The sequence below is a fragment of the Staurois parvus genome, unplaced genomic scaffold (genome assembly GCF_062004578.1).
Source record: "Staurois parvus isolate SC_StPar_1 unplaced genomic scaffold, SC_StPar_1.0 ptg000988l, whole genome shotgun sequence".
In the NCBI taxonomy this organism is placed as follows: domain Eukaryota; kingdom Metazoa; phylum Chordata; class Amphibia; order Anura; family Ranidae; genus Staurois; species Staurois parvus.
In genome coordinates, this window is record NW_028318784.1 from 2,668,831 (window position 1) to 2,689,492 (window position 20,662).

At 48.4% G+C, this 20,662-nt stretch overlaps 1 protein-coding gene across 3 annotated transcripts in view; it reads right to left on the minus strand.

Annotated features, from left to right (window-relative positions):
* The window catches only part of NCAM2 (neural cell adhesion molecule 2), a 515,560-nt gene that overhangs the window by 81,584 nt on the left and 413,314 nt on the right, over positions 1-20,662 (minus strand). For all 3 annotated transcript variants that reach the window (XM_089657373.1, XM_089657374.1, XM_089657375.1), the window contains one exon: positions 3,461-3,582. In XM_089657373.1, coding sequence (XP_089513499.1) covers positions 3,461-3,582 — 122 coding nt within the window. The remainder of the gene's footprint in view (positions 1-3,460; positions 3,583-20,662) is intronic.

Below are 20,662 nucleotides of genomic sequence, written 5' to 3' on the forward strand. Positions count from 1 at the left end.
CGGCTTGGGCCTCCCAGATTTCAGTAAGTATTACCAAGCTGCGCATCTTGCACAACTACCAAAGTGCCATGTGACGCACGATATCCTTCAATGGGTTGTTCTTGAATCGGCCGATTGTGACCCTCTCTCTGTCGCGAACCTCCTATGGCTTAGGCCTTCAGACCATTGGACGCTTCATAAACCAATTATGTCTCATTACGTTTTGCTCTGGGACAGGCTAAAATCCCGCAATTCTCTTCAGTCGCTGCATAATCCCCTACTCTCATACCTTCAAAATCTGGATTTCCCCCTGGCATGGTCCTCTCCACGCTCCTTCATGTATTGGTCCTCGGCAAACTCGCTCATTACTTCTTGACCAATAAGGACCTCAAATCCTTTCCTTCCCTCCATGAGTCACACTCTTTACTTCAGGTATCTCCAGTTGAAGCATTTTTAGGCCCCGCTTGCTGCTCAATCCCGTTCAGCCCATCCCATGACCTTATTCGAACGCTCTTGTTACAGGGACTCACACAGACGTGGCCTTATTTCTGCCCTCTATGACCTCCTCTCAACTACTGAATCTGCACCAAACCCTTCTTATGTCGCTAAGTGGGAGAAGGTCCTTGGGCATCAACTGAGCTCTACAGATTGGGAACGCATCTGGCTAGCTACCAAGTCCTCCTCGCAGAATGTAGTAGCTGTAGAGACTAATTATAAAGTATTGACCCGATGGCATTTGGTCCCAGTGAGGATTGCTAAATATAACTCCAGTTATTCTCCTAACTGTTTTTGAGGCTGTTCCATATTTGGTGGTCTTGCCTGGCTGCCCATGTTTTTGGGCTGAAGTTTTTCATATGCTGTCCCTGATTTTTGCAAAGTCATTATCGCCAGACCCGACCATGGCCCTGTTAAACCTTCACCCCCCCCCCTCCATATCAAAATCAGAAGTTCTCTTGCAGGTCACCACAGCAGCTAAGCAAATAATGCCCAAATCATGGAAGTCTCCATCCCTGTGTGTCCTAGCAGTTAGCAACAAGGTAACACAAGCAATGATTCACGCCAAAGTGGAAGCAACCATTATGGAATCTTTCCCCAAGTTTCTAATGATCTGGGCCCCTTGGGTGGAATGCTTCCTTCTGCCACATTTTGATGATTCGCTGCTCTTCCCTTAATGTCTCAATGTCCTGCTTATGGTGATCCTACGTACCAATCCACATGTTGGTCCAGTCCCGAGATTACTTCTTCTTTTCTGGAAGTCACACACCCCTCCCCCCCTCTGTTCCCCCCTCAAGGTTTTCTCTATCTTTCCTTTCTTCTTTTCAGCCTGCCCCCTCCTTTTTTCCCTCCTTTTTTTATTTTGCTTTCCTTGGAACCTACATGTAGTTCTGGGGAGTAGTACTCCCTATTTAGATCTTAACCATATTTAACCTCCCTTTGCATTGCATTATTCTATAATGTTTCTCTATAGTTCCCTGTTGTATATGTTTTTGAATTACATTTTCCTTTTTGCCTCTAGGAAACATGTTCTCTTTTATTTTTGTACATGTATTTGAATGTCCTACACTTGTTACTAGCTTGGAAAATTCAATAAAATGTTTGAACAAGAAACACAACAGCAGCAGATTTTCTGGTGTTGAGGGCTGCTCTCCACGACTTAGGCTGCGTTGGAATATTGTAATCAAAGAACATAAAGCAGAAATGTGAATGATTTAAATTGACTGTACACAAACTAATTGAAAAATATATTCCCATGGACAAAACATTTAAGTGAAACCTATGTGGCTTATGTTAAGTGTTAAAAAGCCATAAAAGAATAAGAAATGGGCATTTGCAAATGAAAGTAGGAAAGCTTAAAAGGAATCTTAGTCTATAAAAAGGAACCAAAGTCTTTACTGAGTCTTTATTAGACTGAAGTTGTTATGCAAATCTATTTTGAGGATGTAAGCAAAAATTTCCACAAAAGAGTGGCTGTGGATATAGAAAATGTGGACTTTGCTAAAGTGGTTAATACTGGTCCCCACAAATGGCTAATGTGTAAGTTAATCCAAAACTAATCCAGAAATTAATAGTAAAATAAAAACTGAGGAAGACAGGAACTTTATTGCAGACGACATGCTTTGTAACTTCTGCAATAAAACAAACTTACCTGCCTGTTCACAATCTTGTTTAGAATGCACACTGAACTGCTCATTGTGCATTCCATGCAAATCTTGGAGCAAGAATCAATGAACTCCTGGTGGCATTAGAGGGAGCTATGTCATTCTGGTCTGGAGTTCTTTCAATATCTCCAACTCCAACATTGGTTTTCATCCCTTCATTGCACCTCTGAGTACCAGTTCTGCAAGTTGAGCTTTGAACATGTTTGTCAATATGCCCCAGGGTCACCAGACCTTATTTCAGCTCTTTTCTTCTCTCTAAACAGTTGCCCATCTGCGTTTTCACTCTCCTATGTGGCTCAGTGGGAACAAGACTTGACAACTACCACTGACCTGGCAGACTGGAGCATACCTGCTCTTCTGTAGCAAAGTGAACCTTTAAAAACACCACTCTTGAAGACACTTTTAAAGTTCTCATCCGGAGGTACTGGGTCCCCGTTCGGATTGGCCATGCTATAGAAGTTGTGGTCATCATGGGGATGTCCTACATATCTGGTGGACTTGTCCATGATTGGTAAGCTTTTGGTCCCGAGTTTTTGGCTTTGTGTGTAGTTTGTTTCATTTGACAATTGGTAAGGGTGCTAAATTGGCCCTGCTGTTCTGTCACATCTTAGGCCTTTATGCCCACCAGCAGAAACTGGCATCCTATTTATTTTTGTGAGGGAAGAGAACCATTGCCCAAGCCTGAAAAAAACCTATGGTCTCATTTGAGGGAGTGAAAGACCATATGATGACTCTAATGATTAACAAACAGAAGTCTAGCATTCTGAAGGACTCCTACTCAATTTCTCAAAATCTGGGAACCTTGAATCGAGTACTCCTTTCCCTCGCTGAATCCAGTATTGGTTACCTATGACCATCACTTGGCACAGTCCCGAGTCCCAGTTTTCCCTCTGCCCTCTTCCTCCCCTCTTTTCATTCTGTCTTTTCTTTCTCCTACTCTTGGGGTCTCTAACCCCTCATCTTTCTTCTCCTTCTTCCACTTTGGGTTGTTCTTAAGAAGGAAAACACACATATTTTTATTATTATTCTTGTGAGGTATCCCTCCTGGTCTTCCCACTCATTCGTTTACAAGTTTGATTGTCAGACTATAATCAGAATTTTGGCATGTTTACTGCTCTTTGCAGTTTTAATTGATAGCCCCTGTAAATTTGGTGCTCATTTGATTATATGTTGAAAACCTATAAAAAAATTTTGAACCAAAAAAATATAATGTATACTTGTGCCATACTGCGACATAACCAAGAAAAACATTACAAAAATGCATGATGGCATATAGCCAAATGATTATTACAGAAAAGAAAATATAAAAATAATACACTCACACTTCTGTATTTAACAACATAATTTAAAATTGGAGCTCCACCATCATCTTGTTTTGTTATACTCAGCTTGAAACTCTTGCCTGAGCCTGGCTGTCCATGAATAGATGGAGGACTAGGTTCACCTATGACAAAAGAGCAACAAAAAAAACAAATGATTATTTAAAACTCAAAGCAATGCAAAAAAATCCCCATGTGTTTATGATTCATCACAATTTACTTTAAAAAGTTACGTGGCAAAATGTAACATATAGTTAGATTTATGCAAAAGATGCTATGTTGTTTAATTCTAAAATCTAAGGACAAGGATCAATGGCTAATTCCACAAACCTAATGGAATGTGTGAAAATAGTAAAAGGAATAGTACAGCACTGCCTATTAAATACGGTATATACAGTGCTACAATGCACCTCTCCCACTCGATGAATCTATATATATTGATAAAATAGGCTTCCCACTGTGCTGGATAATGTGCTAGTGTTCCAATGTGCAATTCAATACATCAAATACATGAACTGTGGTCAGTATTTTACAAGTGCTATAATGCAAACTTACATCTACGAATTATATATAGTGCCTTTAAAACTTACAAAACAAAAGGATTCCACATATTATGTGTGCTACAATGCACCTCCCCCTCAATCAAAAATACATTAGATCATTCCCTTTGGACTGCAACGTCCTCTCCTCGTAAAATGAAAGTTCAACACAGTCTCTAGTGATTAGAGATGAGCGAATCAAACATGACGAAGTGGAATTCGTTCCGAAGATTTGGAAAAATTCTATTCGCGACGAATCCGAAGATTAGCAAACTTCGGATGCACGAATCGAATTTTCCCAAAAATGGCGGCGACATGTGTGGCGACGGAGAAAATGTACAGAGAAGATGGGGCGGGGATCTCTGGGAAGGCGCGCAGACAAGGCGCGCTGACCCATAATGCATTCATGACATGTGATCGCATTAGCCAATCAGCAGCCAGCCAGCACTGTGTAATGGTGGAGCTATAAATCGCGGCCATCTTAGAATTCTCCATTAGCCTCCGGTCATTCAAGAGAGACAGACCTGTGTGTATTAAGGGACAGAGTTAGGGCCACAGAGACTTTAGGGCCACAGAATCGTTACTCAGGGACACAGAATCGTTACTCAGGGACACAGAATTGTTACTCAGGGACACAGAATCGTTACTCAGGGACACAGAATCATTACTCAGGGACACAGAATCGTAACATAGGCCTCTGTATGGCCTTCAATTTTAGCTGCTTACGCTCCGCCACTCTGCCATGGGCCCCTGTACCGCCTCCTCATGCTGCTGCCAGGAGACAGGCGATGGAGACAGCAGCAATGGGAGGCCGTACAGGGACCCATGAGACACTCTGGACCTGGCAGCAGCATGAGGAGGCGGTACAGGGGCCCATGACAGATTACGGGCCTGGCAGCAGCATGAGGAGTCGGTACGGGGCCCATGGCAGATTACGGGCCTGGCAGCAGCAATGGGAGGCCCGTAATCTGCCAGCACCCTATGACAAAATGGAACCCACCAGCAGTGTGAGGAGACCTGAAAGTGGCACATGGCAGAGTGTGGCGATGGAGACAGCAGCAATGGGAGGCCGTACAGGGACCCATGAGACACTCTGGACCTGGCAGCAGCATGAGGAGGCGGTACAGGGGCCCATGACAGATTACGGGCCTGGAAGCAGCATGACGAGGCGGTACGGGGGCCCATGGCAGATTACGGGCTTGGCAGCAGCAATGGAAGGCCCGTAATCTGCCAGCACCCTATGACAAAATGGAACCCACCAGCAGTGTGAGGAGACCTGAAAGTGGCACATGGCAGAGTGTGGCTATGGAGACAGCAGCAATGGGAGGCCGTACAGGGACCCATGAGACACTCTGGACCTGGCAGCAGCATGAGGAGGCGGTACAGGGGCCCATGACAGATTACGGGCCTGGCAGCAGCATGAGGAGTCGGTACGGGGACCCATGGCAGATTACGGGCCTGGCAGCAGCAATGGGAGGCCCGTAATCTGCCAGCACCCTATGACAAAATGGAACCCACCAGCAGTGTGAGGAGACCTGAAAGTGGCACATGGCAGAGTGTGGCGATGGAGACAGCAGCAATGGGAGGCCGTACAGGGACCCATGACACACTCTGGACCTGGCAGCAGCATGAGGAGGTGGTACAGGGGCCCATGACAGATTACGGGCCTGGCAGCAGCATGAGGAGTCGGTACGGGGGCCCATGGCAGATTACGGGCCTGGCAGCAGCAATGGGAGGCCCGTAATCTGCCAGCACCCTATGACAAAATGGAACCCACCAGCAGTGTGAGGAGACCTGAAAGTGGCACATGGCAGAGTGTGGCGATGGAGACAGCAGCAATGGGAGGCCGTACAGGGACCCATGACACACTCTGGACTTGGCAGCAGCATGAGGAGGTGGTACAGGGGCCCATGACAGATTACGGGCCTGGCAGCAGCATGAGGAGGCGGTACGGGGGCCCATGGCAGATTACGGGCCTGGCAGCAGCAATGGGAGGCCCGTAATCTGCCAGCACCCTATGACAAAATGGAACCCACCAGCAGTGTGAGGAGACCTGAAAGTGGCACATGGCAGAGTGTGGCGATGGAGACAGCAGCAATGGGAGGCCGTACAGGGACCCATGAGACACTCTGGACCTGGCAGCAGCATGAGGAGTCGGTACGGGGGCCCATGGCAGATTACGGGCCTGGCAGCAGCAATGGGAGGCCCGTAATCTGCCAGCACCCTATGACAAAATGGAACCCACCAGCAGTGTGAGGAGACCTGAAAGTGGCACATGGCAGAGTGTGGCGATGGAGACAGCAGCAATGGGAGGCCGTACAGGGACCCATGAGACACTCTGGACCTGGCAGCAGCATGAGGAGGCGGTACGGGGGCTCATGGAAGATTACGGGCCTGGCAGCAGCAATGGGAGGCCCGTAATCTGCCAGCACCCTATGACAAAATGGAACCCACCAGCAGTGTGAGGAGACCTGAAAGTGGCACATGGCAGAGTGTGGCGATGGAGACAGCAGCAATGGGAGGCCGTACAGGGACCCTTGAGACACCTGGACCTGGCAGCAGCAAGAGGAGGCGGTACAGGGGCCCATGGCAGAGTGGCGAAGCGTAAGCAGCTTAAATTGAAGGCCATACAGAGGCCTATGTTAAAAATAATAATGTTTGGGGCATGATTCATGGCGGATTTAGTCAGTTGTGTCAGGAACTGGTGGTTTGAAATCCAGACTAATCCACGCCTGATTCATTTTCACAAACGTGAGTCTCTCCACACTTTGGGTGGACAGTCGTGTCCTCCGCGGAGTTACAATACCTCCTGCCGCACTAAACACGTGCTCCGATGCCACGCTACTGGCCGGGCATGACAGCCTTTCAAGGGCAAATTCAGCTAGTTGGGGCCAAAGGTCAAGTTTCGTTGCCCAGTAGTCAAGGGGATTGTCTACCTCGGTTGGCAGGGTGCTGTCCAAGTAGGCCCGAGCCTGTTGTTTGAGGTCCTGCTCCAGGTCCACCTGATGCTGCTGCTGCTGTGGCTGGTTAGTAGTTTCCTCACTGCGCTGGTGAAGAAAGCTACTCATCATCGACTGCAGACTGAGGCAGCCGCTGCTGGTGGAGCTGCCACTGCTCCTACCACCCCACCCCTCCCCTGCTGCCATGGCAGCGGAACGCGAGCGCACAGGGCCCACAGTGTCTGAGGATGGACGTTGGCGCAGAAAGGCAGAGACCAACTGACTACATAGGTGGTTTTTATAGTACGTTATTTTGGCCTCCCTCTCAGCAGGTGTGAAAAAGGCCACCATTTTTGAACGGTAGCGAGGGTCCAACAAGGTGGACAGCCAAAAGTCATCCCTCTGTCTGATGGTTATTATTCGGCTGTCGCTACGCAAGCAACCGAGCATGCTATGGGCCATTTGTGCCAAGGAATGCGAGGGACTCCCTGCCTCCATCTCCACAGCATACTGCCACGGTGCGTCTGGGTCCTCTGTCTCCTCCTCCTCTACCAGATGCTCCTGCTCCTCCACTCCTGTCCGCTGAGTGGAAAAACCACCCATTTCACTCAATAATTCCTGAGCACCAATGTCCTCCTCTACCTCCTCCTCTTCTTCCTGTCCTGCCCCCACAGGGGTCATGTGGCGTTGAGATCTGTGCACCACGTCTACCGTACCCTGACTAGCCATTGTTAACAGCATTTGTTCCAGGACGTGCAACAGAGGAATGACGTCGTTCATCCCATAGTCCTGCCGACTCACGAATAGCGTGGCCTCCTCAAAGGGCCTGAGCAAGCGGCAGGTGTCACGCATGAGCTGCCAATGGCTGACATCTAAGTTACACAGCGGAGTACCTTTATCCGCTTGTAACATCAGGAAATCGGTGATGGCCTTTCGCTGTTCGTAAAGGTGGTCTAACATATGTAGGGTTGAATTCCACCTTGTTGCAACGTCGCAGATCAGGCGATGCTGTGGAATTCCGTTCTGCCGCTGCAGCTCAAGGAGGGTGTGCTTTGCGGTGTAGGAATGGCTGAAATGCATGCAAAGTTTACGTGACATTTTAAGGATGTCTTGCAGTGGGATGGTGGATTTTAGGAACTGCTTGACAACCAGATTGAACACGTGAGCCATGCATGGCGCATGGCACAACCTTCCTTGACGCAGAGCAGACACCATGTTCTTTCCGTTGTCGGTCAACATGGTTCCGATTTTCAGTTTGCGCGGAGACAGCCATCTGTCGATTTCTCTGTTCATTACACTCAGAAGTTCCTCCCCTGTGTGACTACGTTCGCCAAGGCATACCAGGTGCAGCACAGCGTGACACCGTTGCGCCCTGCACATGTGATATGCCGGTCGGGTAATGGGACTTGGCACGGGGGTGGCGGCTGAGGACACGGTGGAAGAAGAGGTGGTAGAGGCGGACATCTTTTCTGGACCAAGGACGTGCAAACGTGGAGGCAAAAGCGGCGTGACCTGTCCAAGTTGCTGGTGCGGCTGTGCCGGCACCACGTTCACCCAGTGGGCCGTAAATGACATGTACTGTCCCTGACCGTAGTTACAGCTCCACACGTCGGCGCTGCCGTGCACTTTGGCAGAGACCGACATGCTCAAAGACTGGCCCACCATCTCTTCTACATGTGAATGCAGGGCTGGCACTGCCTTTTTGGCGAAGAAATGCCGGCTTGGCACTCTCCACCGCGGCGCGGCACAAGCCATCATTTCTCGGAAAGGTGCTGAGTCCACCACTTGGAAAGGGAGGGACTGCAGCACCAGCAACTTGGACAGGAGGACGTTCAGCTTTTGCACCGTCGGGTGCGTGCTCGCAAACTGTTGTCTCTTGGAAACGGATTCCAAGAAAGACTGCTGACGGAATCCGTGAAGAGGAGTAGCAGGAGAAGGAGCATCTGAACGCGTGAAAGATGCCAACGAGCGACAACTCCTCTCAGCAGAGGTGTTGGAGCCTTGACTGGCTGATAGAGGGCGATTGACGTCGGGTGACGGAGCAAGTAACGGAGCAGGTGATGGAGCGGGGGCTGGGGCAGGCAGAACCGCCGTATCTTTATCACGGTTTTCCCAGGCCACCGAATGGCGACGCTGCATATGCTGACGCAACGCTGTAGTCCCAACATGGGCCCCCTGGCCACGCTTGACTTTCTGGCCACATAGTCGACATACGGCTACGTTTACTTCCTCGGGCGGCTTCACGAAAAATTGCCACACCGCCGAGTAGGAAACTTTGCCCCCGCTACTCCTCACTGGCTGACTGCTACTTCCTCCGTGCACACCGGCACCACTACTGGCCGTGGTGGTAGGCTGCAGTGGAGCTGGTGCTCTACTCCGTGGCCGTTTGCCTCCACTGACACTGCTGCGACCCTGCTGCCTCCTGGGCAACCCACCGACTGTTTTGCTCGCTGCCAAGCTGGCACCCTCTTCTCCTGATGATGCGGAAGCAATAGCCTGATGACGACGAGGCTGCCAAAAGCGATCAGCCTCATCATCATCAATTAGGGTCTCCGCCTCACTACTAGCCCTCTCGGCTGCGTGTGGGTCAGGAGACAGACCTGTCTCTAGGCCGGCTACCGAGCCACTCTCCTCGCCAGTACTTCTTCGCCTGGCTGCTGAAGAGGCGGATGTCTCCCCCCGTTCCTGACCGCCCTCTGTTAGCTCTTCCTCACTGTACAGTGGGGCTGAGCCCACAGCATGCGATACTTCGCTTGGTGAGGGAACACCAAAGGACAGGGGCAGGTAGAGGACACGTGATTTCAGTGGGCTTGCTCCCGGGCCATGCCAACTAACGGTTGTGTCTGACGTACCCACCGACCGTTGGCTGTAGGTGTCAGAGGTGACCTGGGAAGAGGAAGACGACCGAGCCAACCAATCGATGACGGCAGGGTTGTCGGTGGAGACACGACCGCTGGATGACACCGGGAGCACTGGCCTCTGGCTGCGACTAGTGCTGCCTTGACCCCTTCCTCTGCTGCCACATCTGCTCGCTCCTGAAACATTGCCTCCTCTGCCACTCCTCTGCGTGTTGTCTGACATACTCTTTAATTCAACGATTCTGTGTCCCTGAGTAACAATTCTGTGTCCCTGAGTAACAATTCTGTGTCCCTGAGTAACAATTCTGTGTCCCTGAGTAACAATTCTGTGTCCCTCAGTAACAATTCTGTGTCCCTCAGTAACAATTCTGTGTCTGTCCCTGAGTAACAATTCTGTGTCCCTCAGTAACAATTCTGTGTCCCTCAGTAACAATTCTGTGTCTGTCCCTGAGTAACAATTCTGTGTCTGTCCCTGAGTAACAATTCTGTCTGTCCCTGAGTAACAATTCTGTGTCTGTCCCTGAGTAACAATTCTGTGTCCCTGAGTAACAATTCTGTGTCCTTCAGTAACAATTCTGTGTCCCTCAGTAACAATTCTGTGTCCCTCAGTAACAATTCTGTGTCTGTCCCTGAGTAACAATTCTGTGTCCCTGAGTAACAATTCTGTGTCCCTCAGTAACAATTCTGTGTCCCTCAGTAACAATTCTGTGTCCCTCAGTAACAATTCTGTGTCTGTCCCTGAGTAACAATTCTGTGTCTGTCCCTGAGTAACAAATCTGTGCCTGTCCCTGAGTAACAATTCTGTGTCTGTCCCTGAGTAACAATTCTGTGTCCCTCAGTAACAATTCTGTGTCCCTCAGTAACAATTCTGTGTCCCTCAGTAACAATTCTGTGTCTGTCCCTGAGTAACATTTCTGTGTCTGTCCCTGAGTAACAATTCTGTGTCTGTCCCTGAGAAACAATTCTGTGTCTGTCCCTGAGTAACAATTCTGTGTCTGTCCCTGAGTAACAATTCTGTGTCCCTCAGTAACAATTCTGTGTCCCTCAGTAACAATTCTGTGTCCCTGAGTAACAATTCTGTGTCTGTCCCTGAGTAACAATTCTGTGTATCTCCCTGAGTAACAATTCTGTGTCTGTCCCTGAGTAACAATTCTATGTCTGTCCCTGAGTAACAATTCTGTGTCCCTCAGTAACAATTCTGTGTCCCTCAGTAACAATTCTGTGTCCCTCAGTAACAATTCTGTTTCGTTCCCTGAGTAACAATTCTGTGTCTGTCCCTGAGTAACAATTCTGTGTCTGTCCCTGAGTAACAATTCTGTGTCTGTCCCTGAGTAACAATTCTGTGTCCCTCAGTAACAATTCTGTGTCCTTCAGTAACAATTCTGTGTCTGTCCCTGAGTAACAATTCTGTGTCCCTCAGTAACAATTCTGTGTCTGTCCCTGAGTAACAATTCTGTGTCTGTCCCTGAGTAACAATTCTGTGTCCCTCAGTAACAATTCTGTGTCCCTGAGTAACAATTCTGTGTCCCTGAGTAACAATTCTGTGTCTGTCCCTGAGTAACAATTCTGTGTCTGTCCCTGAGTAACAATTCTGTGTCCCTCAGTAACAATTCTGTGTCCCTCAGTAACAATTCTGTGTCTGTCCCTGAGTAACAATTCTGTGTCTGTCCCTGAGTAACAATTCTGTGTCTGTCCCTGAGTAACAATTCTGTGTCCCTGAGTAACAATTCTGTGTCCCTCAGTAACAATTCTGTGTCCCTCAGTAACAATTCTGTGTCTGTCCCTGAGTAACAATTCTGTGTCTGTCCCTGAGTAACAATTCTGTGTCTGTTCCTGAGTAACAATTCTGTGTCCCTCAGTAACAATTCTGTGTCCCTCAGTAACAATTCTGTGTCCCTCAGTAACAATTCTGTGTCTGTCCCTGAGTAACAATTCTGTGTCTGTCCCTGAGTAACAATTCTGTGTCTGTCCATGAGTAACAATTCTGTGTCCCTAAGTAACGATTCTGTGTCCCTAAAGTCTCTGTGGCCCTAACTCTGTCCCTAATACAGAGAGGTCTGTCTCTCTTGAATGACCGGAGGCTAATGGAGAATTCTAAGATGGCCGCTATTTATAGCTCCACCATTACACAGTGCTGGCTGGCTGCTGATTGGCTAATGCGATCACATGTCATCAATGAATGCATTATGGGTCAGTGCGCCTTGTCTGCGCGCCTTCCCAGAGATCCCCGCTCCGTCGCCACACATGTCGCCGCCATTTTTGGAAAATTTTTTCCTAATCTTCGAAACGAATTCCACTTTGCCAAGTTCGATTCGCTCATCTCTAATCATCTGCATTGTTCTTTTTTTTTTTAGTAAAAGGTATATATTTTACTAATTACACTCCACTGAAGATACACTGTAAACCCATCTATGAGCCAACACCTGGTATAGTGGAACTGTGTCACTTAGAATATCTTACAGCCAAATTGAGAGACAAATGAAATCTATTTGATCACCCTTTGGCTTATTGGGACAGCTCACTGCTATGGTCATCCATGCCTTTCCTCCTCCCCTTCCAACGATATCCCCAACTCACATTAAAAGGTATCTTCAGCAGCTTTTCCCATGATGGTGTGTAGACCTCTGGTTTTTTTCAGTTCTTTCTTTTAGATTCCTGTTGTGTACGTCACACATACAATGTATACTTTGTACTACAGACTAATTGTATCTTATGTACAGTTGTTGAACTGATGTCTTAGTTTCATATTGAGTGCTTTATTATTGTTGCCTTTTATCATCTGATGATAGCAGATAAAGATTATACATTGGGGTAGATTTACTAAAATTGGCGCACCTAAAATCTGGTGTAGCTGTGCATTACAGCCAATCAGCTTCTAAGTTCAGCTTGTTCACTTAAGCTTTGGCAGTAAAACCTGGAAGTGATTGGATTCTATGTTCTAAGTGATTGGTTTCCAGTCTTTATTAAATAACCACCACTATGTATTAGCGAGCTTGCCTGTTAAACTTTGGTTCTGCTTAGCCTAATGCTATTAAATCAGTCTTCCATGTCTCTCTTGTACCTCTACCTTATGTTGTAATATTTAATGTTTTAATCAAAATGAACAAAAAAAGTATATTGTGTTGCAATTATTTACTTATTTACTTTATTTAGTTCTAAAAAGATGTATTACCTTTTACTGAATACAAGGAATTACAAGGGGAACAGATTTGTGCTGTTTGTGACCCCCACATGCTTCCTATGCTGCTTAAAACTTAATAAAAAAAGGAAATTTTTGGATAGCGATACACTTTATTTCGTTGACTTAAAACTGAATAATGGTAAACTATGTCTTTTCATAGATCAACTGTGTCCATTTCAAGTGTCAGAATGCCTTATCAGAAGTAATGCCAAACACACATTAAAGGGTGGTATAACTACAGTACTCTCTGTTGCTTAAATTGCAAAATGAGCAACTGGCACTGAAATGACCAAGGGAAAATGGTTCTTTTATTTTCCTTTGTGTTTTTAAACACAAGAGTCCCAAGTCGACAATATGCACAGCTTCCATGGAAGCGCAGGTTGTGTTTAATTATACAGCTCTCGCTTTTCTTTAGACAAAAGTAGGTACCCTAAGGAAAATGCCATACAAAAATCCCATTATATAGGTGGCTGCCAATTTTGTTTTTCTTTTTGCTACAAAAAGAAAGTCTTGAAGAGATTAATCTTTTCTGTGTATTTGTTGAATGTTTTATACTATTTCAATAAAACCTAGCAGAACATTTCCAGTATACATGCAGAAAACAAAGCATTGTACTAGATGATTTATGTAGTTTCATAAGAAAGACAAACATAATATATTTCAAAGTCTACTGATATTATTTTTTCATTGTCTTTCTGTCACAACTTTCTCTATTTGGCATGATTTTAGGTGTGTAGATTTGCATTTTTTAATATTCATGCACTTTATAATGTGATTTTACATATGTGTGTGCTTTCTGGTAGAAACTGTTTGTACTATATGTTATTAAATCTTTGTTAGTCATTTTCCATGCTTGGTTGTGATTTAAATACAACTGTAACATAATTAGAGATGAGCGAATCGAAGTAGGCGAAGTGGAATTCGAGTCGAATATTGGAAAATTTTTCCTAAAATGGCGGCGGACATGTGCGGCGACGGAGCGGGGATGTCTGGGAAGGCGCGCAGACAAGGCGCGCTGACCCATAATGCATTCCTTAATGACATGTGATCGCATTAGCCAATCAGCAGCCAGCCAGCCAGCACTGTGTAATGGTCGAGCTATAAATAGCGGCCATTTTAGAATTCTTCATTTGCCTCCAGTCATTCAAGAGAGGCAGACCGCTCTGTATTAGGGACAGAGTTAGGGCCACAGAAACGTTACTTGGGGACAGAGAAACGTTACTTAGGGACAGAGAAGCATTACTCAGGGACACAGAATTGTTAATGAGGGCCACAGAATCGTTACTTAGGGCCAAAGAAACGCTAGTTAGGGCCACAGAATTGTTACACAGGGACAGACAAAATTGTTACTGAGTGCCAGAGAATTGTTACTTAGGGCCACAGAAACGTTAGTTAGGGCCACAGAATTGTTACTCAGGGACAGACACAGAATTGTTACTGAGGGCCACAGAAACGTTAGTTAGGGCCACAGAATTGTTACTCAGGGACAGACACAGAATTGTTACTGAGGGCCACAGAATTGTTACTTAGGGCCACAGAAACGTTACTCAGGGACACAGAATTGTTACTGAGGGCCACAGAACTGTTACTTAGGGCCACAGAAACGTTAGTTAGGGCCACAGAATTGTTACTCGGACAGACACAGAATTGTTACTGAGGGCCACAGAATTGTTACTGAGGGCCACAGAACCGTTACTTAGGGCCACAGAATTGTTACTCAGGGACACAGAATTGTTACTGAGGGCCACAGAACCGTTACTTAGGGCCACAGAATTGTTACTCAGGGACAGACACAGAATTGTTACTCAGGGACACAGAATTGTTACTGAGGGCCACAGAACCGTTACTTAGGGCCACAGAATTGTTACTCAGGGACACAGAATTGTTACTGAGGGCCACAGAACCGTTACTTAGGGCCACAGAATTGTTACTCAGGGACACAGAATTGTTACTTAGGGCCACAGAAACGTTACTCAGGGACACAGAATTGTTACTGAGGGACACAGAACTGTTACTTAGGGCCACAGAAACGTTAGTTAGGGACACAGAATTGTTACTCAGGGACAGACACAGAATTGTTACTGAGGGCCACAGAATTGTTACTTAGGGCCACAGAAACGTTACTCAGGGACACAGAATTGTTACTGAGGGCCACAGAACCGTTATTTAGGGCCACAGAATTGTTACTCAGGGACAGACACAGAATTGTTACTCAGGGACACAGAATTGTTACTGAGGGCCACAGAACCGTTACTTAGGGCCACAGAATTGTTACTCAGGGACAGACACAGAATTGTTACTCAGGGACACAGAATTGTTACTGAGGGCCACAGAACCGTTACTTAGGGCCACAGAAACGTTACTCAGGGACACAGAATTGTTACTGAGGGCCACAGAACCGTTACTTAGGGCCACAGAATTGTTACTCAGGGACAGACACAGAATTGTTACTGAGGGACACAGAATTGTTACTGAGGGCCACAGAACCGTTACTTAGGGCCACAGAAACGTTAATCAGGGACACAGAATTGTTACTGAGGGCCACAGAACCGTTACTTAGGGCCACATAAACGTTACTCAGGGACACAGAATTGTTACTGAGGGCCACAGAACTGTTACTTAGGGCCACAGAAACGTTAGTTAGGGCCACAGAATTGTTACTCAGGGACAGACACAGAATTGTTACTGAGGGACACAGAATTGTTACTGAGGGCCACAGAACCGTTACTTAGGGCCACAGAAACGTTACTCAGGGACAGACACAGAATTGTTACTCAGGGACAGACACAGAATTGTTACTGAGGGACACAGAATTGTTACTGAGGGACACAGAATTGTTACTCAGGGACACAGAATTGTTACTCAGGGACACAGAATTGTTACTGAGGGACACAGAATTGTTACTCAGGGACAGACACAGAATTGTTACTCAGGGACAGACAGAATTGTTACTGAGGGCCACCGAAATGTTACTTAGGGCCACAGAATCGTTACTCAGGGACACAGAATTGTTACTCAGGGACAGACACAGAATTGTTACTGAGGGCCACAGAATTGTTACTTAGGGCCACAGAAACGTTACTCAGGGACACAGAATTGTTACTGAGGGCCACAGAACCGTTACTTAGGGCCACAGAATTGTTACTCAGGGACAGACACAGAATTGTTACTCAGGGACACAGAATTGTTACTGAGGGCCACAGAACCGTTACTTAGGGCCACAGAATTGTTACTCAGGGACAGACACAGAATTGTTACTCAGGGACACAGAATTGTTACTGAGGGCCACAGAACCGTTACTTAGGGCCACAGAAACGTTACTCAGGGACACAGAATTGTTACTGAAGGACACAGAATTGTTACTGAGGGACACAGAATTGTTACTCAGGGACAGACACAGAATTGTTACTCAGGGACAGACAGAATTGTTACTGAGGGCCACAGAAATGTTACTTAGGGCCACAGAATCGTTACTCAGGGACACAGAATTGTTACTCAGGGACAGACACAGAATTGTTACTGAGGGCCACAGAATTGTTACTTAGGGCCACAGAAACGTTACTCAGGGACACAGAATTGTTACTGAGGGCCACAGAACCGTTACTTAGGGCCACAGAATTGTTACTCAGGGACAGACACAGAATTGTTACTCAGGGACACAGAATTGTTACTGAGGGCCACAGAACCGTTACTTAGGGCCACAGAATTGTTACTCAGGGACAGACACAGAATTGTTACTCAGAGACACAGAATTGTTACTGAGGGCCACAGAACCGTTACTTAGGGCCACAGAAACGTTACTCAGGGACACAGAATTGTTACTGAGGGACACAGAATTGTTACTGAGGGACACAGAATTGTTACTCAGGGACAGACACAGAATTGTTACTCAGGGACAGACAGAATTGTTACTGAGGGCCACAGAAATGTTACTTAGGGCCACAGAAACGTTACTCAGGGACACAGAATTGTTACTCAGGGACAGACACAGAATTGTTACTGAGGGCCACAGAATTGTTACTTAGGGCCACAGAAACGTTACTCAGGGACACAGAATTGTTACTGAGGGCCACAGAACCGTTACTTAGGGCCACAGAATTGTTACTCAGGGACAGACACAGAATTGTTACTCAGGGACACAGAATTGTTACTGAGGGCCACAGAACCGTTACTTAGGGCCACAGAATTGTTACTCAGGGACAGACACAGAATTGTTACTCAGAGACACAGAATTGTTACTGAGGGCCACAGAACCGTTACTTAGGGCCACAGAAACGTTACTCAGGGACACAGAATTGTTACTGAGGGACACAGAATTGTTACTGAGGGACACAGAATTGTTACTCAGGGACAGACACAGAATTGTTACTCAGGGACAGACAGAATTGTTACTGAGGGCCACAGAAATGTTACTTAGGGCCACAGAAACGTTACTCAGGGACACAGAATTGTTACTCAGGGACAGACACAGAATTGTTACTCAGGGACAGACACAGAATTGTTACTGAGGGACACAGAATTGTTACTGAGGGACACAGAATTGTTACTGAGGGCCACAGAACTGTTACTTAGGGCCACAGAACTGTTACTTAGGGCCACAGAACTGTTACTTAGGGCCACAGAAACGTTACTCAGGGACACAGAATTGTTACTCAGGGACACAGAATCGTTTAATTAAAGAGTATGTCAGACAACATGCAGAGGAGTGGCAGAGGAGGCAATGTTTTAGGAGCGAGCAGACGTGGCAGCAGAGGAAGGGGTCGAGGCAGCACTATTCGCAGCCAGAGGCTAGTGCTCCCGGTGTCATCCAGTACAGTGAGGAAGAGCTAACAGAGGGCGGTCAGGAACGGGGGGAGACATCCGCCTCTTCAGCAGCCAGGCGAAGAAGTAGTGGCGAGGAGAGTGGCTCGGTAGCCGGTGTAGAGACAGGTCTGTCTCCTGACCCACACGCAGCCGAGGGGGCTAGTAGTGAGGCGGAGACCCTATGTAAGGGACCGCCTGGCGACACAACTAGCACTCCACTAATCAGGCGTCCCCAGCGCACGGAGTCTAAGTCCCAGAGTACTTGTTCACCAGAGCCCCTGATGGTGGGGATGGACTTGGAGTACCCCGGGACCAGGTCGTGCTTACTGAGGGCACCCGTCAGTGGTAGGGGTGGTCGCCAGGGGCTCCCACGGGAGAGAGCCTGATATGAGGAGGTCTGGGAACCCCGCTGAGAGGAATGGATGGATGGATGGATGAGCAAGTGCAGAGTCAGGCAAGCCGGGTCGGTAACGGGGAGGACAGCACGGTACAAGGCAGCGGGCAGAGAATAGTCGGGTCACACGCCAGGTCATCAACAGTAGGTCAAATCCAATAGGGGACATACGGAAGAAAGGTCAGGCAAAGCAAGGGTCTGGGCAGGAGAATTCAGCAGTGGTCAGGTACAATCCGGGTCAGCAACTTACAGGTTCAGGTTCAGATACAGGATACAGGATACAGGGCAAGGACAAGACCAGAAGGCACTGAATGACAGCTCAGGGCCGTTTAAATATCGCGCCCTGCGCTGCCATTGGTGCCCAGCGGGCGGCCGCGGCTCCTATTGTGCATGCGCGAACTCACGCGCCGCGGCCGGCCCGGACCTAGAGCCCGCGTCCCTGCACAGGGCGGCATACTGCGCCTGCGCCGGGACCATCGCGGCGGGGATCGAGGGGATCCCTGACACCCTAATTGATGATGATGAGGCTGATCGCACTTGGCAGCCTCGTCGTCATCAGGCTATTGCTTCCGCATCATCAGGAGAAGAGGGTGGCAGCTTGGCAGCGAGCAAAACAGTCGGTGGGTTGTCTCCATCGCCACACTCTGCCATGTGCCACTTTCAGGTCTCCTCACACACTGCTGGTGTGTTGAATTTTTTGACATAGGGTGCTGGCAGATTATGGGCCTCCCATAGCTGCTGCCAGGCCCCTAATCTGCCATGGGCCCCTATATACCGCCTCCTCATGCTGCTGCCAGGTCCAGAGTCTGTCATGGGTCCCTGTACGGCCTCCCATTGCTGCTGTCTCCATCGCCACACTCTGCCATGTGCTACTTTCAGGTCTCCTCACACACTGCTGGTGTGTTGAATTTTTTGACATAGGGTGCTGGCAGATTACGGGCCTCCCATAGCTGCTGCCAGGCCCCTAATCTGCCATGGGCCCCTATACCGCCTCCTCATGCTGCTGCCAGGTCCACAGTCTCTCATGCCATGTGCCACTTTCAGGTCTCCTCACACTGCTGGTGTGTTGAATTTTTTGACATAGGGTGCTGGCAGATTACGGGACTCCCATAGCTGCAGCCAGGCCCCTAATCTGCCATGGGCCCCTATATACCGCCTCCTCATGCTGCTGCCAAGTCCAGAGTCTCTCATGGGTCCCTGTAAGGCCTCCCATTGCTGCTGTCTCCATCGCCACACTCTGCCATGTGCCACTTTCAGGTCTCCTCACACACTGCTGTTGTGTTCAATTTTTTGACATTGGGTGCTGGCAGATTACGGGCCTCCCATAGCTGCTGCCAGGCCCCTAATCTGCCATGGGCCCCTATATACCACCTCCTCATGCTGCTGCCAGGTCCAGAGTCTGTCATGGGTCCCTGTACGGCCTCCCATTGCTGCTGTCTCCATCGCCACACTCTGCCATGTGCCACTTTCAGGTCTCCTCACACACTGCTGGTGTGTTGAATTTTTTGACATAGGGTGCTGGCAGATTACGGGCCTCCCATAGCTGCTGCCAGGCCCCTAATCTGCCATGGGCCCCTATACCGCCTCCTCATGCTGCTGCCAGGTCCACAGTCTCTCATGCCATGTGCCACTTTCAGGTCTCCTCACACTGCTGGTGTGTTGAATTTTTTGACATAGGGTGCTGGCAGATTACGGGCCTCCCATTGCTGCTGCCAGGCCCGTAATCTGCCATGGGCCCCCGTACCGCCTCCTCATGCTGCTGCCAGGTCCAGAGTCTCTCATGGGTCCCTGTACGGCCTCCCATTGCTGCTGTCTCCATCGCCACACTCTGCTATGTGCCACTTTCAGGTCTCCTCACACTGCTGGTGTGTTCCATTTTTTGTCATAGGGTGCTGGCAGATTACGGGCCTCCCATTGCTGCTGCCAGGCCCGTAATCTGCCATGGGCCCCTGTACCGCCTCTTCATGCTGCTGCCAGGTCCAGAGTGTGTCATGGGTCCCTGTACGGCCTCCCATTGCTGCTGCCAGGAGGCAGCAGGGTCGCAGCAGTGTCAGTGGAGGCAAACGGCCACGGAGTAGAGCACCAGCTCCACTGCAGCCTACCACCACGGCCAGTAGTGGTGCCGGTGTGCACGGAGGAAGTAGCAGTCAGCCAGTGAGGAGTAGCGGGGGCAAAGTTTCCTACTCGGCGGTGTGGCAATTTTTCGTCAAGCCGCCCGAGGAAGTAAACGTAGCCGTATGTCGACTATGTGCCAGAAAGTCAAGGGTGGCCAGGGGGCCCATGCTGGGACTACAGCGTTGCGTCAGCATATGCAGCGTCGCCATTCGGTGGCCTGGGAAAACCGTGATAAAGATACGGCGGTTCTGCCTGCCCCAGCCCAGGGTTCCATTTTGTCATAGGGTGCTGGCAGATTACGGGCATCCCATAGCTGCTGCCAGGCCCCTAATCTGCCATGGGCCCCTATACCGCCTCCTCATGCTGGCCAGGTCCA